Raw genomic sequence first — 17175 nt, 5'->3', positions numbered from 1 at the left:
TTTGTTTTTTACTTGCTTAATATGCTATTAGAAATTATTTCAGTTATTATTTTGGTGGCTATCAGGATGGGTTGACGCGCATCAATTGAAAGGCGTGAAATCGTGGTTAAACACTATAAGGAGGGCAAAACCCAAAAGAAAATCGCTGAAATTGTTGAGCTGAGCCCTTCAACAGTCCAATATATTATACAGCGCTTCGTACGGGAGAATCGCATTGCAGATAAGGGCAGAAATGCTCCTAATAAGATATTTAATGAAGCTGATGAAAGGTGGATTCTAAGAAAAATTAAGCAGGATCCAAAAATAAGTGCACCCCATTTAGCTGCGGAAGCAGAAAAGTACCTTGGAAAAAAGAGCAACCCTGAAACCATCCGCAGAATTCTTCGGAACAACGATTTTCACGGTCGAACGGCTCGAAATAAGCCTTTTATAAGCGCAAAAAATAAAAAGGTTAGAATACAGTTCGCAACGGAGTACCTTGGAAAGCCAGACTTATTCTGGGATACGGTTATTTTCTCTGATGAGAGTAAATATAACCTATTTGGGTCTGACGGAAAGGTTTGCGTGTGGAGGAAACCAAATACGGAGCTCCAAACTCAAAATTTACGTGGTACTGTAAAGCACGGCGGTGGTCATGTGATGGTTTGAGGGTGCATATCGGCAGCAGGAGTTGGAAGCTTGCACTTCATTGAAGGGAATATGGACAAAATTCAATACCTAAATATTTTGAAAGCAAATTTACTTCAGAGTGCGGAAAAATTGGGCATAAGAGAGAATTTCAGCTTCTATCAAGACAACGACCCAAAGCACAAGTCGGGTGTAGTGCAAGCATGGTTGATTTGGAATTGTCCACATGTGCTCCAAACGCCACCCCAATCCCCGGATATAAATGTAATTGAAAATTTATGGCACCTGCTTGAAACAAAAATCAGACTTTATAACATATCCAACGTAAACGACCTAAAAGAGGCCCTAAAAACTGAATGGTATAAGATTTCCCCGGATTACACAAAAAAATTGGTTTCTTCGATGAATTCTCGTTTAAGAAGTGTGATAAAACAAAAAGGCTACCCAACAAAATATTAATTAGACTTTTTGTAATTTTTAGATAAGAATTGTTTTTAAGTTTAGTATATACACGAAATGAGCTGTGACTTTGACTTTGTATGAATTTTTGTTTTTGTTATATTTTTTCTTATTTTGAAACATTTTTCAAGTATTGTTTTTGTCCCGTTACACGAAGAAGTGAATAAAGAATAAAATGCAAAAAATTTTTTTTTGTAATATTGCATTTTTGTTGTTTATTTTTCAATGAGAAGTAAAAATATTGTCTCACACGAAATAAGCTGTGAGCCACTGTATGTCTTTAAAATTTCACAATATTAATTGCGACCCACCTAATTACCGTTTTACCTCGATTTGGGAGCGCTGCAAATTGCCTTATCCCCTGTTCCCGGTAAGCTAACACTCGTCCCTGTTCTACCTCTGTCAATGGCTACGAAGCATTCTTAAAGTATTTATATCAAACCCGAAGATAACGAAAAGTTATATTAATTTAAAAATTTTGAATTGGCAAATATCAGCCAAAATTTAATTTGTTGAACGATCTTTGTTACTTGTGCACTTTTGGTCTTATTAATATTTCGCATTGCCGTGCACATCGTCACTATTTCAGAACAAACACAGTAACATTTATGACATACATATAGTACCGTTACAAAACACAAACTGATCATAAACCATCTTTGCCAGAGAACAACACTATTTTATATATGAACTGTGGTAACACAGTTTTAATTTTGGTCTAAGGAGTATTATTATTTTGTGGAGTACAGTAACGGTTAAAATTTTTTGTTTTTCAGACCACACCAGAAACTGGTTTAAATGACGAACAGTCCATAAATTTAGCCGAAATTTACAAGACATATACTTGTCTTTGGGATGAAAACCACATCGCATATAGGTTCAAAAATAGACGTGAAGAGGCACTCAAATCTCTGTGTGAGGAATTTAATAGAACAACCGGATTAAACTTGACACAACACGATTTGGAAAGTGAAATAACACGGCTGCGAAAATTTTGTTCATATGAAAAGAGACAAAAAACAGCATGCAAACAAAAAAACACAGCATTTCGTCCAACAATTTCCTATTATCATCACATTTCATTCCTCGAGGTCGATGTTCCCCCCTTCGAATGCTCAATATGTGGAATATCGCTGTTACATTTAGGTGCACTCAAAAGACATGTAGCATCTCATGATGGTTCGCTACCATTTAAATGTAATGTTTGTGGCCATGGATTTCGCCGGTCATGTAATTTAGCCCTACATTTACGTACGCACGTAAAAGACTATAAGTTTAAATGTGAGGTGTGCAACAAGCCGTGCGCATCAACTACACAAGTAAAAATCCATATGCGTACGCACACAGGTGAAAGACCATTTATTTGTGAGATTTGTGGTTACACAGCTCGAAGATCGTGCCATCTTTTATTGCACACAATGCGTCACCAGAACCGACCACGTCATAAGTGTGTATTTTGTTCTAAAATGTTCTATGAAACAGGAAGGTTGAACGAACACTTGAGCAGTCACAGGAACGTGCGAGACAAGATATGCAATGTGTGCAATAAAGGTTTTTTAAACAATAAGCACTTGCGCCGACATCAGCTTATCCACAGCGCCGAAAAGAAATATTTATGCAAGTTTTGTGGGAAACGTTTCGCCCAACAGTCTGGACTTAGTGCGCACATGAAGTCGCACGGTACAAAGTTGTCTGCGAAACCTCCGAAAGCCTCTTCTTAGAATATAAAACTCACTAGTATTCTAAGGCAAATAAGTAAATAAAAATAGTAAATGGATTTGAATCGCTATTTTAGAATAAAAGAATTAATTACTTGAAAACCAAAGGATGATTATTTTAACCACATTAACTTGTAGGCAAGCATACAAGTGTTTAATTATGAACCGAATCTCGTACAACGTTTAATGAAAAAGTGCAACCCTTTCTACCTTATACAAAAATCGGTAGTAAGTGTTGTGCAGCTGATTACAATTTATCTAACTAAAGGGTGATTTTGTAAGAGCTATAGGAACATTTTTCAAAAAAACACACGTAAAATTAAGAAAAATGCATAAAATTTTTATTTAAATCGATAGTACGGTCCATATAATTTAATGTTTGAAGATTATTTCATGCAAATGTTGGCCGCGACTGCACTTCAAATGGTCCATCCGCTTAGTCCAATTTTAGCATACTCTTTCCAATGTTTCGGCCGGTATCTCACATATATAAGGTTGGCCAAAAAGTCTTGCGGTATTTCCGCAAGCTTGTCTTTGCAAGCGCGTAGTTCTAGTTGTATTCGTCGCATCGGTTCACGCTAGAGCTTTTTGGAAAGCTCTTTTCACGTGCTAACACGTGTTTGATTAATTGTTGTTTGCTTTTAGTCGTTCGTGAGTTATAGCGTCGCAAACATGGAGCAAAATAAAGAGAAAATACGGCATATTTTACAGCACTACTACGATAAAGGCAAAAATACATCTCATGCTGCCAATAAAATTTGTGCAGTTTATGGACCCGATACAGTTTCCATTTCCACCCCACAACGATGGTTTCAGCGTTTTCGTTCTGGTGCAGAGGTGATCGAAGATGCGCCACGGTCCGGAAGGCCTGTCGTCAAAAATTGCGATAAAATCGCTGAATTGATCGAAAGAGACCGGCATAGTAGCAGCCGTAGCATCGGCCAAGAGCTGGGCATGAGTCATCAAACCGTTATAAACCATTTGAAGAAGCTTGGATTCAAAAAGAAGCTCGATGTATGGGTGCCACACGACTTGACGCAAAAAAACATTTTTGCCCGTATGGATGCATGCGAATCGCTTCTGAATCGCAACAAAATCGACCCGTTTTTGAAGCGGATGGTGACTGGCGATGAAAAGTGGGTCACTTACGACAACGTGAAGCGCAAACGGTCGTGGTCGAAAAGCGGTGAAGCTGCCCAGACGGTGGCCAAGCCTGGATTGACGGCCAGGAAGGTTCTTCTGTGTGTTTGGTGGGATTGGCAGGGAATCATCCACTATGAGCTGCTCCCCTATGGCCAAACGCTCAATTCGGACCTGTACTGCCAACAACTGGACCGCTTGAATGCAGCACTCATGCAGAAGAGGCCATCTTTGATCAACAGAGGCCGTATTGTCTTCCATCAGGACAACGCGAGGCCACACACATCTTTGGTGACGCGCCAGAAGATCCGGGAGCTCGGATGAGAGGTTCTTTTGCATCCACCGTATAGTCCGGATCTCGCACCAAGTGATTACCACCTATTTCTGTCCATGGCGAACGAGCTTGGTAGTCGGAAGTTGTCCTCAAGAGAGTCCTGTGAAAATTGGTTCTCCGAGTTTTTTGACAATAGGGAAGCGAGCTTCTATAAGAGGGGCATTATGAAGTTGGCATCTGGTTGGGAACTCGTCATCGAACAAAACGGCGCATATTTGACTTAAATCGCATTATTATAACCAATTTTATGAACAATTGAAAATTCAATAAAAATACCGCAAGACTTTTTTGACAACCTTATAAATGCTTTAATGTTGTCTTCCAATGCGTTAATTGAAGCAGGCTTGTCTGAATAGACATGAGCTTTAACATAGCACCAAAATAATCGAAAGGCGTTATATCGCATATTTCGCACTGCCGTGCAAATCGTCACTATCTCAGAACAAATATATATATCTATATCATATATCTATATATATATAAAAATCAATTGCTGTTCGTTAGTCTCGCTAAAACTCGAGAACGGCTGAACGGATTTATCTTATCTTGGTCTTGAAATGTCCGTGAAGATCTAGGGAAGGTTTAAAAGGTGAGAAAAATTCGAATAATTGCCGGGAAAACCCTAAAAACAGCACTTTTCTTCTTCCCATATAAACGTTTTCTAAATAAAATTTAGAGTCAATTTGAACTTTATTGATATTTAATAAAGTTCTTATTAAATTATATTCACTCACTGTGTTCATCGGACCTCATATTACAGCTATGAAACGGACAAATTTTTTAACGCACCTAAAAATATTTGACAAACAAGTGATAATCTTTAAGATATCAAATGTTTCACCATAATATTTGACATTAGATTTGACAACCAACTAATATGCCAATCCATCCTGTCGCACTTTAGAACACGGAAAGAAGTATTACGATATTGTGTTACAATATCTATGATGGCAATCCTCTATGGCAATCCTTTGTGATAGTGACATTCAAAGTAATGTACTCTTTTTTATTGATATTTTGTGATTGTGACACTTTACTGCTAAGCGAGCGACACTTTACAATTTCCGATGCCGAGAAGAAGACGACCTGACTTACCTGTAGGTCGTCGCACTCAATCAAATGTGCGAAGAGCTAGCTACCTCACGTTCTAACTGCACTGATGACCAGAGAGAGACAGATCAAGAAAATAGTCGTATTGCTATGTCAGAATTGCGTTATTTAGTGAGTGATAATGAAGTAGATAGGCTTAGAATACAACGAGTTCGAGCACACAAACACAACAACAGCAAGCACGGCATAATGAAATTGAGCTAATCCGCCGACGGAATGCTCCTGTGATTCTTGAACGAGCTGCATTCCACTATGAACCTGAAATTGATTCTTGTGCTGACAAATCGGTTGAAAGATCTTCGTGACAACCAAAATATTTTTGGTGGGGCCATGAGACTGTTGTCAGGTGATTTCGTGAGACTCTTCCAGTAATTCCCCGATCAACTGTTGCTGATGAACTGAATGCATGTCTAAAATCATCGATTTTGTGGCAGTATGTAAAGACACTCCAATTATGAACTAACATGCGAGTATTTTTGCAACAAGATGAAACTGCGAGTGTGTTTTCGAAGCAGTTGTTAGACATTGGAAATAATAAAGTTACAGTGGACACCTCAACCAGATTCATCACGTTACCCACAGATTTCTGTCAAATCACAGACTCAAAAGAAGAGCTTATTCAGCGTGTTTTCCCAGATATAGCGCAAAAGTTCAATAACCATCATTGGCTGGATGAACGAGCAATATTGACAGCGAAAAATAAAGATGTCGAGGATCTCAATGCGACCATTCAGAATTTTCTTCCAGGACAGTTGGTTTCCTTCAAATCAGTCGACACCGTTATGAACCTGGATGACGTAGTCAACTATCGCACGGAGTTTTCAAATTCACTGGAATTGTCTGGATTACCTCCTCACAATTTGCAGTTAAAAATAGGGTCAGTTGTCATCATTCTGCGTAACATTAATCAACCTCGATTGTGCAATGGAACAAGACTGGCTGTGAAACAGCTGATGAATAACGTCATTGAGGCAACAATCATAGAAGGAAAATACAAAAGAGAGGATGTCTTGATCCCGCGGATACCGATGATTCCAACGGATTTACCATTCGATTTTAAACGCTTACAACTTTCAGTACGGCTAGCCTTTGCGATGACCATAAATAAATCGCAAGGGCAGTCGTTAGAAGTTTGCGGAATCAACTTGGAGTTTCCCTGTTTCGCCCATGGACAATTATACGTCGCGTGTTCGCGTGTCGGAAAACCGTCTTCTTTGTTTATTTACGCACCACAAAACAAAATAAAAAAAAGTAGTTTATGAGAAAGCTTTAAATTGATTAACAAACTGTTCACAGCACTGTGTGTCTGTTAATATCAAATTTAAACCTTAGGGTGCGGCCAGAGTGAACGCTGAAAGCCGAGCCGAGATTGTCAGTGCGATAAAGATTGTCAGTGCGATAAAACTGGTTACATACAAGTCAATACAAATAAGCTTGTGTATAACACAGTGAGCGCCGACAAGAGCAGAGAGCAAAGCCGATGAGTGCGAGAAAACAGTTTGAAAGCGTTTTGCTCGCTTTTTTGGATTGTTGATGTTTACTTTTTAGAGTGCAGTTGTGTTTTTAACACATTTTTATTAGGTCGGGTTGTATGTATGTATGTATGTATGCATGTAACGGAATCTTTGAGCTTAATTTTCACTGGCTTCTAAAAATCTGATCGACTTGAAATTTTGCACACCTATCAAGGACCGATGACAATGCAATAATTTGATAAAAGTTTTCCATTATCCTTATTAGGATTGCCGGGATTAATATTTTCTTTTTTTACCTGTGGGCAAAAAGTAAGGTGAATTTGGTTGTAAAATGAAAAATCTTTATTTATTCTTGTAAATCAATTTCATCCCCTTCAAAACAATCCCCTCTCGATGAAATACACTTATGCCAACGATTTTTCCAATCCCCGAAAAATGCCAAATAGTCCATTTCCGGTATAGCCATCAGCACCTTCTTCGATTCAGCTTTTATCTCCTCAATCGACTCGAAACGCGTTCTGCGGAGTGGCCTCTTGAGTTTTGGGAATAGCCAGAAGTCACACGGAGCCAAATCAGGCGAATACGGTGGTTGCGGAACGATATGCGTGGAATTTTTGGCGAAATGGTCACGAAGAACGAGTGCAGTGTGAGACGGTGCATTATCATGATGCAAAAACCAAGAGTTGTTGGCTCATAATTCTGGTCTTTTTAGATGAAAACGACGTATAACGCTTAACAATATTCCTTATTAACAGTTTGGCCAGGTGGAAGGAATCTATAGTGCACCACACCACGAAAATCGAAAAAAAAACTGGCCAATGGAGTGGGGTAGCCGTTTCTCAGGCTCCCTCCTCGAAATAAATATAATATAAATCATTATATAAATGATGAAATTCACCAAATTCATTCCTTTTTAGTGTAATTGGATGTTTTCCAAACTCTTTTGTGTTAATAATTGCATTAATCACACTAGGAGAAGCAAAATACTCTTCATCAGATGAATCCATTACCGTGTACAGCAATTTTATAAACACAAATGAACAACAAAATTAAATGACATAAGAGCAAAACACATGGAATAAACAAAATTTCAGCGCTGATTCTCGCATTCACTGTGTTATATACAAATTTTCTTCTCGCATGAAAATAAGCGTCAATAAGCTCGGCTCGGCTCGGCATCAGCGTTCACTCTGGCCGCACCCTTATAAATAGCCAGCATCTCAGGAAACCCCTATTTTATAATTAAGCAACATGATGTGTCGAAAATAATAATAAAACTTAATGCTTAAGTCAAAATATGTTTTTTTTTTTTAAACGGATTCGTTTTGTTTGTTTTAAAATTATTTTATATAAAAGTTTAGATGTTTTATTTATCGATTGAGGCAGTACGAAGTGTGCCGGGTCAGCTAGTACAATATATATATATAGGAGGAGCTCGGTGTTTAGCCTATTTATGGTGTGCGTCTCGATGTTGTTCCACAAATGGAGGGACCTACAGTTTCAAGCCGACTCCGAACGGCAGATATTTTATATGAGAACCTTTGTCATGGCAGAAATACACTCGGAGGTTTGCCATTGCCTGCCGAGGGGCAACCGCTATTAGAAAAAACTTTCTTAATTTTGGTGTTTCACCGAGATTCGAACCGACGTTCTCTCTCTGAATTCCGAATGGTAGTCACGCACCAACTCATTCGGCCACGGCGGCCGCTTAAAACAAATACAGTAACATTTATGACATACGTATAGTACTGTTACAAAACACAAACTGATCATACACCATCTTTACCAGAGAACAAAATTATTTTATATATGAACTGTGATAACACAGTTTTAATCTTGGTCTAAGGAGTATCATTATTTTGTGGAGTATAGTAACGGTTACAATTTTTTGTTTTCCAGGCTACACCAGAAATTGTTTTAGACGACGAACAGTCCATAAATTTAGCCGAAATTTACAAGACATATACTTGTCTTTGGGATGAAAACGACATCGCATATAGGTTCAAAAATAGACGTGAAGAGGCAGTCAAATCTCTGTGTGAGGAATTTAATAGAACAACCGGATTAAACTTGACACAACACGATTTAGAAAGTGAAATAACACGGCTGCGAAAATCTTGTTCATATGAAAAGAGACAAAAAGCAGCATGCAAACAAAGAAACATAGCATTTCGACCAACAATTTCTTATTATCATCACATTTCATTCCTCGAGGTCGATGTTCCCCCCTTCGAATGTTCAATATGTGGAATATCGCTGTTAGGTTCAGATGCGCACAAAATACATGTAGCATCTCATGATGGTTCGCTACCGTTTAGTTGTCATATATGTGGCCATGGATTTCAACTGTCATGTAATTTAGCCGTACATTTACGTAGACACGTACATGACTATACGTTTAAATGTGAGGTGTGCAACAAGCCGTGCGCAACAACTACAGAAGTAAAAATCCATATGCGTACGCACACAGGTGAAAGACCATTTGTTTGTGATATTTGTGGTCATAAAGCTCGAACATCGTCCCATCTTTTATTGCACACAATGCGTCACCAGAACCGACCACGTCATAAGTGTAAATTTTGTTCTAAAATGTTCTATGAAACAGGTACGTTGAACGAACACTTGAGCATTCATAGGAACGTGCGAGACAAGATATGCAATGTGTGCAATAAAGGTTTTGTAAACAATAAGCAATTGCGGCAACACCAGCTTATCCATAATGAGGAGAAAAAATATTTGTGCAAGTTTTGTGGGAAACGTTTCGCCCAACATGCTGGACTTAGTGGGCACATGAAGTCGCACGGTACAAAGTTGTCTGCGAAACCTCCGAAAGCCTCTTCTTAGAATATAAAACTCACTAGTATTCTAAGGCAAATAAGTAAATAAAAATAGTAAATGGATTTGAATCGCTATTTTAGAATAAAAGAATTAATTACTTGAAAACCAAAGGATGATTATTTTAACCACATTTACTTGTGACAAGCATACAAGTGTTTAATTATGAACCGAACCTCGTACAACTTTTACTGAAATATAATTAGACCAGCAGATTAATTTGGACAAAATTGGTAGCGTCACACGTTGTTAAGAAAAATGCTTGGAAATACTAAGCGCGTTTTCTTATGACGTAATAACGTTGGATTTATTCTACCCTACGTCAGTGCTATCAAATTTTCGTGTGCTGATCTCAGTATGTTTATACAATTACGTGTTCCTTTCTCAAAATTTTGCAATCTAACCAGGCAAAAGTGCAACCCTTTCTACCTTATACAAAAATCGGTAGTAAGTGTTGTGCAGCTGATTACAATTCATCTAACTAATATATATTCGTCAAAATTGTGCAAAACCTTTACTTGTTAAAAAATATCTAAGTAGATCGTTCAATTTTCTTATATTCATTATATGCAGGATGGGCGATCTAACGTTTGAAATTTTTAATAGCTTCAAGTAAGAAACGAATGATTTTTTTGAAGTGAAAACTTCTTTAGAATCGTTGGGAGTGATTTGAGAAAAAGTGAAACGAAAAAGCGACACCAAAAAGAAGAAGAAAAAAGATATACGTATATATGTATGTATAGAAAATGCTTCATTACCAGGCACACAGAAGGATGGCATAAGCAAATTTAAATTTGTGAATTTATATATGTATGTATGTATATATGCGGATATATGTACAGGGTTGGCCATATTAAACTGACCCATTGAGTAACCCTATAACTTTTTACTGTAATTTGAAATCTAAGGTTTACGTCAACAAGCCAAAGACACTAAGCGCACTTAAGGCCAATATCCGACGGGAAATAGCCGCCATATCGGCCGAGACGCTGGCCAAAACTATGGAAAACGCCGAAAAACGGGCACATTACGCTATACGAGCTAAGGGCGACCACTTGCGCGATATCATATTCAAAAAGTGATGTAAACGAATCTCCTTGAACTAAATTAAATGTTTTTCACAATGAAACACAAAAAAATGTTTCTTTTTCCATATTTTTTTAATAATCACATGGGTCAGTTTAATATGGCCAACCCTGTATATATGTTGTGTGTATGTACATATGTGCCTCGCCACAGCAAAACATACGGTAAAATTTCTCAAGAAATCCAGCGCGCATTCATAGGCACAGCATTGCATGTACAGTAGGGCGGGTCGATTTAAAAATCGCTCATTGCTCTATGAAAATCGTATTCTAGGGATCAAAATAAGAAACTTTGCCGAAGGAACCATACCTCTAAAACGAATTCTGATGTCCCCCAATTTCAAAATATCACCATTTTTGGCCTTTACATGAAAAAATCAGCTAAATGGCTATGTTTTTTCTTTATTTTTATTTATTTATAATATTATCTATTTTTTCTCTTAAGAAATTTATTTAGTCAGAACATATGTAAATGAATGAATGTGAGTTATAGAAAAGAAACTAAAAAGTTCGACCCATATTGGGGGACATCAGAAATCGTTTTAGAGGTATGGTTCCTTCGGCAAAATTTCTTATTCTGATCCCTAGAATACGATTTTCACAGAGCAATGGTCGATTTTTTTGCCTTCCCACAAATCGACCCGGCCTAATGTACAGTAACCTTGAACAGCATTTAGAAACATATATTTACATATATATAATATATGGGTGCAAACATATTTACGGAGCCGCGGGCACTCGACTTGACAAAAATTGAATATTGGCAAATAATTCTACGCGAAATATTCCAATATTGACTATTTTCGAATTGTCGAGAAAATTAGCATATGGGCGGCTCGTTTTATGAATGAAAGTACTTGCTCTTAGAACTATGAGCTCGAATTTATAAATCAATTTTTTGATGATGAGTTTTTGTTGTACAGTACAATAGTTGAAACTGTTCGGCGTCGCCGCGACTGTTCAGCGCTATGGCAACTAGGATGATGGCCGCTACGCCTGCGCCTATTAATGCATTTTGTCCTTGTAGTCGCTAGGCATAGAATTTTAGCTTTGGACGACATACGCATTTACAGGAATAAAGTGAGTGGCCTGTGTGTGCGGTTGTATGTAGATGCATATGTGTATATTAATAAGCATTGTTTTGCTGGAAGTTCAGAACACAAATATGTATGTACGTACATAGGCTAGGCCATAGTATAGCATACATACATACGTATAAAAAATTCAAACCAAGCGTCCTACGAATGTTTGTGTGTATGTTAGTACGTCTGTGTAATATACGCGTTACGACGCTCATAATAGCAACCGCGTGTGCTGTATTGCGTCCATATTTTTATATTCGTAAATATTTTCATTTTTAAATGTTTACCGCAATTATGCCGAAAAATAATGCAGAAAAGTGTCGTGAATATCGACAGAAAAAAACAGCAATTGACACGGTATTTCAAAGATATGTTGACAACATCGAAACCAAAGCATTTGTATCATATTTTAGCTATCATAAGCCACTCATATCATTTGTTGAAATTGAAAACATTGAGGATGAATAAAATATGAACTTTATAGCAATATTATAATGAACCTATAATTATCCCGCTCCTAATGCTGCCTTCGTCTCATTCTCTCTCAGTTTGTTTTACGGAAGGTTTCACTTCTATCGCGTCTAACCGTTAGACTGGTATTTTTTTTAACTTTTTACAATCTCGAAATTATAACTGCAAACAGTGACGTGAGTGCCAATATGCGAATGCGCCGACTGTTTGTTTGATGACAGGAGGTACTTCGTTTTGTTCGCGTTCACTACTAGACCCATTCGCTTTGCTTTTTTATCGAGTTTGGAAAAGGCAGAACTAACAGCGCGGTTGTTGAGGCCAATGATATCAATATCAAGCAAGCACGAAGTTTTATATTACGAGGGGGGTTCAGTAAGAAATAAAGACACACTTAAAAAACTTTTTTTTTCAACATAGTCTCCTTTTAGAAAAATACACTTCCCAACGCTCCGGCCATTTTTTAACCCCTCCAAAAATAGGAGTTGTCGAACACTCCAAAATACGCTTCTGTTTCGGCGATGACTTCCTCGTTTGAACTAAATTTTTTTTCCGCGAGCCATTTCTTCATGTTAAAGAACAAGAAAAGTCACAGGGAGCCAGATCAGGTGAATCCGGGGATGTGACAGCAATTCATGCAGTTTGGCAGCGACAACTCCGGCTGAATGTGTTGGTGCGTTATCGTGGTTAAACAGCATCTTCTTTTTCGCCAATTGCGGCCGTGTCGTCTTCAATTTTTTGTGAAAGCGGTCCAATAACTCACCGTAGCATTGTTCAGTGAACGTGCTTCATTTTGCTAAAATATCCATGACGATGACTCCGTCCGCATCCCGAAAAATCGTCGCCCTGACCTTTCCGGCCGATTGGACTGCCTTCGCCTTCTTTGGAGCAGATTCACCGAGAGAAATCCGTCCTTTTGGTTGTTGCTTAGTTTCTGGTGTGTAATGATGAATCCAGGTTTTATTAACTGTGAATTAAATTGCTCCAAACACTTCTTCAAAGTTAACAACGGCATTCGCTTGTTTTTTACCGTGAGCAATCGGAGCTCCCATCGGGGCGACATTTTTTTATCATGTAACTGTTCGCGCGCCTTAGCCGAATGGGTTGGTGCGTGACTACCATTCAGAATTCACAGAGAGAACATTGGTTCGAATCTCGGTGAAACACCAAAATTAAGAAAAACATTTTTCTAATAGCGGTCGCCTCTCGGCAGGCAATGGCAAACCTCCGAGTGTATTTCTGCCATGAAAAAGCACCTCCTAAAAATATCTGCCGTTCGGATTCGGCTTGAATCTGTAGGTCCCTCCATTTGTGGAACAACATCAAGACGCAAACCACAAATAGGAGGAGGAGCCCAAAAAGAGTGTACGCGCGAATTATATATATATATATATATATAACTGTTCGCGCACTTTTGTTCGTCGATCAACAAGAATCATGTCGTGCACTTTTTGAATGATTTCCTCGGTAACTACATCTGCCGAGCGTCCTAGTTGCTCCTCATCAAAAACGGATGTTCGCTCACGTTTAAATTCGTTGAACCAATATCTAACTGTGGGAAAGCGTCCCTATAGACAGCAACCAACTTTACTTTTAGCTTCTCGCATGTTTTCCCATCCAAAAAATTTTTGTTTTTTTGCCTGCTTTATTAATTACACCTGTCGTATGACACTAAGTAATTCTTTCTGCAGCTTGGATTTTATAACATTAATCATTATCAATATTACATTTGGGTTAAGCTTTTGTGTGAGTTTACAAGTGTAGGTATGTGCATAGCTTTAAATTATTCTATCAGCTGTGTTGGGGTTGGTCGTTTGAGCCGCCTAGAGTTTGCCCTTTCTGCTGTTGGGAGTTGTCGCATGTCATTATTGGAATGGTTCATTAAACGGACAATATGATTTGTGCTGCGTTTGCGGATGATTTCTGCTACTGTATCGATGTTGAGGTCGCGCTGAATATCTTCGTTTTTGACGCACCAAGGTGCATTGGTTATAGTTCTGAGTATTTTTGATTGTAGTCGTTGAATAATGTTAATGTTACTTTTGCTTGCAGTACCCCAGATTTCTATGCCGTATGCCCAGATTGGCACAATCACAGTTTTGTATATAAGTATTTTATTCAGCAATGACAGTTTCGAGCGCCTGCCAAGTAGCCAATATAGTTGTCGGAATCTGTTTTTTACCTCATTTCTTTTCATCGTAATATGTTCTTTCCAGAGAAGTTTGGAGTCAATAGTCATTCCAAGGTATCTTGCTTTGGTGTCTATTGGGATTTATGAGTGGTTTATTGTCAGATTCTTGTGTCTTACTTTCTTGTTGGAATAAACTACATGAATTGTTTTGCCACTATTGATTTGTATACCCCAAGCATTAAATCATGTTAGTGTTTTGTTCAAAATTTGTTGTAACTTGTTTGTTGCTGCTTCTAAGGTTTTATGAGTTGCCAATAGGACAGTGTCATCTGCAAAAGTTGCTATCATGTCGACACTTGCAGCCAAGGAAATATCAGCTGTATACAGCATATATAGTACAGGCCCTAGTACACTGCCCTGAGGTACACCGGCTTCCATGAGTTGAATGTTAGAGTATTTATCTCTATATTTCACATAGAGTATCTGTTTGCTAAATAGCTTTTCATTAACCAATAGTAGTCAAGCGGAAGATACTGTTTAAGTTTAAATGTTAAACCCTTGCGCCACACGCTGTCGAAAGCTTTCGCTACATCAAGATACACAGCAACACATGTATTTCTTTTGTCAATTTCTGATAATATTTTATTTGTTACTCTATGTACCTGTTCTATTGTTGAGTGTTTTCTACGAAATCCAAATTGGTGTGAGGGAAATAAGTTTCGCGCCTGTAGTATGGGGTCAAGGCGGTCAAGTATAAGCTTCTCGAAAAGTTTAGATAATGATGGTAATAAACTAATTGGTTTGTATGAAGAAGCTTCAGAGGCATCTTTATTAGGTTTGGGTATTGCGATGATTTCAGCAACCTTCCAAGGCAGTGGAAAATACTTCATTCGTAATGCTGAGTTAAATACATTTCTTAAGTACAGAGTTGCTTTGTCAGGTAACTCCTTTAGAATCCTTCCTGTGATTTCGTCATATCCTGGGGATTTATTTACGTCAATTTTTGTCTCAATTGCTATACGAATATCTTTTGAAGTTATTTTCTTGATTGGTATATTTATGTTATTTGTGAGGTGGGCATGAAATTCAGAATTGTCAATGTCTTGGTTGTTATGTTGATTTGTAAATGTTTTTTTAAAATGATCAGCGAGTATTTTTGCTTTTTCTTTTGGTGTTTTCGCCCAAGAATTTGTACTTGTCCTTAGAGGGGGTTGGTGCATAACTGCGTTTTCGATTTTTTTGCAGGCCTTCCATAGTGTATAGTTTGTAGCTCTAGTAGCTCCCAGTGATGCGATATATTTTTCAAATTTTTCGTCCTTGTCCACTTTTAATATATCTTTAATTTCTTTTGCTGCTATATTCAGCCTTTTTTTGATATCTGGTAAGCGTGTAGATTGCCATTGTTGCCTTAGTTTTCGTTTTTCTCTGATTTTTTCCAAGATTTTATGGGGTAATTTGTGTTATGTGTTACTCATCTTGATTATAGGTGTGGAAGTTGTTGTTGCATACACTATACTGTCATTGAAGTATGCGATTGCGGAGTCTATTTCTTTTTCGCTCTTTAGGGGGACTTTTATGTTAAGGCTTTGCTCCATAATTTCACGAAAATAGTTCCAGTTCGTATAATTATTGTAAAATTTATGTGTCTTGTAGTTTAGGATAGAACTGGTTTCATAGCTTAAGAATATTGGAGAATTTTCAGATGAGAGGTCAAAGCTTGAATTTATTTCCAGTTGCTCACTTTTAATATCTTTCGTAATATAAAAGACAATTAAATCAAAAATTAAAAGCGAATTACCGAACGATGCTGCTCTTTTTCCATCTTAGCGAAAATCATGAAATACGTCTCACTCGAATAGCTGCCTAATCAGACTGAAATTTGTTTTGCTGTCGTTTGACAAACACCAACTTCCCTCAGGAACAACCGCTGTCATCAAACACGGGTACCTAATGAACGCCCTCGTAGGTCAAGTAATTTTATATTTTGCATAAAATATGTGCACGTGCCTTTGTTATAAGTGTTTCAGGGGAAATAAAAACAACAAAATTGGTGTCGGTACTTTGAATTGTTCTCCTTTGCACAAGAAACCCGATTATTTCACTTAAGAGAAAGATCACTTAGACGACACAAAAATAGACAAAAATATTTTTTTTATGAAACGAGGGCTTTTCTCACTTCAATCACATCTGGTATATTACAAAAAAAAAAACCAAAAATTGAAATGGCGGAGGCGTGATAGTTTTTCCAGGGCACTCCTTCATGGTGGGCAGTAGTCCACTGCTGGCGGCATCTATTGACAAACAGCGGGAACTTAGTTGCGCAACTGATATATGTAATTTGATGTAATCAAAAACACCAACGATAAAAAATGCGGGATTGCAAAATTGTTCTTCTTTAAAGAGTTGTCATTTTCGCCGTACTTGGCGAACAGCAAAAGCAGAATGTTTCCAATTTTTGTGCGTTCCAGCGTAGCGTACGGCACGTATGTGACGCCTTCGACTCAAATACACATAATTTATTTTGCTGTCAGTCCAATTCGTTGCCACAACAGAAGAAACGGACCCATTGTGACGGAACTTTATGTACAGGGCCCGGCACTCGAAGTGTAACCAACTTCAGACCGCTCGATGTCGTGCATCAGCTGTCTGTTAGTTGGCTAAATGACAGTCCAGAGTATTGTTTACACGCGCGCAGAAGCATTTTGCCGAGA

The 17175-nt window shown here is 38.0% G+C and overlaps 1 protein-coding gene across 6 annotated transcripts in view; it reads left to right on the top strand.

Moving 5' to 3' along the window:
- The window catches only part of LOC129237442 (uncharacterized), a 78411-nt gene that overhangs the window by 53755 nt on the left and 7481 nt on the right, over positions 1-17175 (top strand). The window contains exon 8 of one of the 6 annotated variants that reach the window (XM_054872205.1): positions 8763-9764. The exons of 4 other annotated variants lie outside the window; for them this stretch is intronic. In XM_054872205.1, coding sequence (XP_054728180.1) covers positions 8763-9707 — 945 coding nt within the window. In that variant the 3' untranslated portion in view covers positions 9708-9764. Of the gene's footprint in view, positions 1-1862; positions 2870-8762; positions 9765-17175 lie in introns of those variants that run through there. One more of the 6 variants, XM_054872204.1, reaches the window with a different exon arrangement.

This window comes from Anastrepha obliqua, chromosome 2 (genome assembly GCF_027943255.1).
Source record: "Anastrepha obliqua isolate idAnaObli1 chromosome 2, idAnaObli1_1.0, whole genome shotgun sequence".
Lineage (NCBI taxonomy): Eukaryota > Metazoa > Arthropoda > Insecta > Diptera > Tephritidae > Anastrepha > Anastrepha obliqua.
This window is presented reverse-complemented; position numbering and strand designations above follow the sequence as displayed.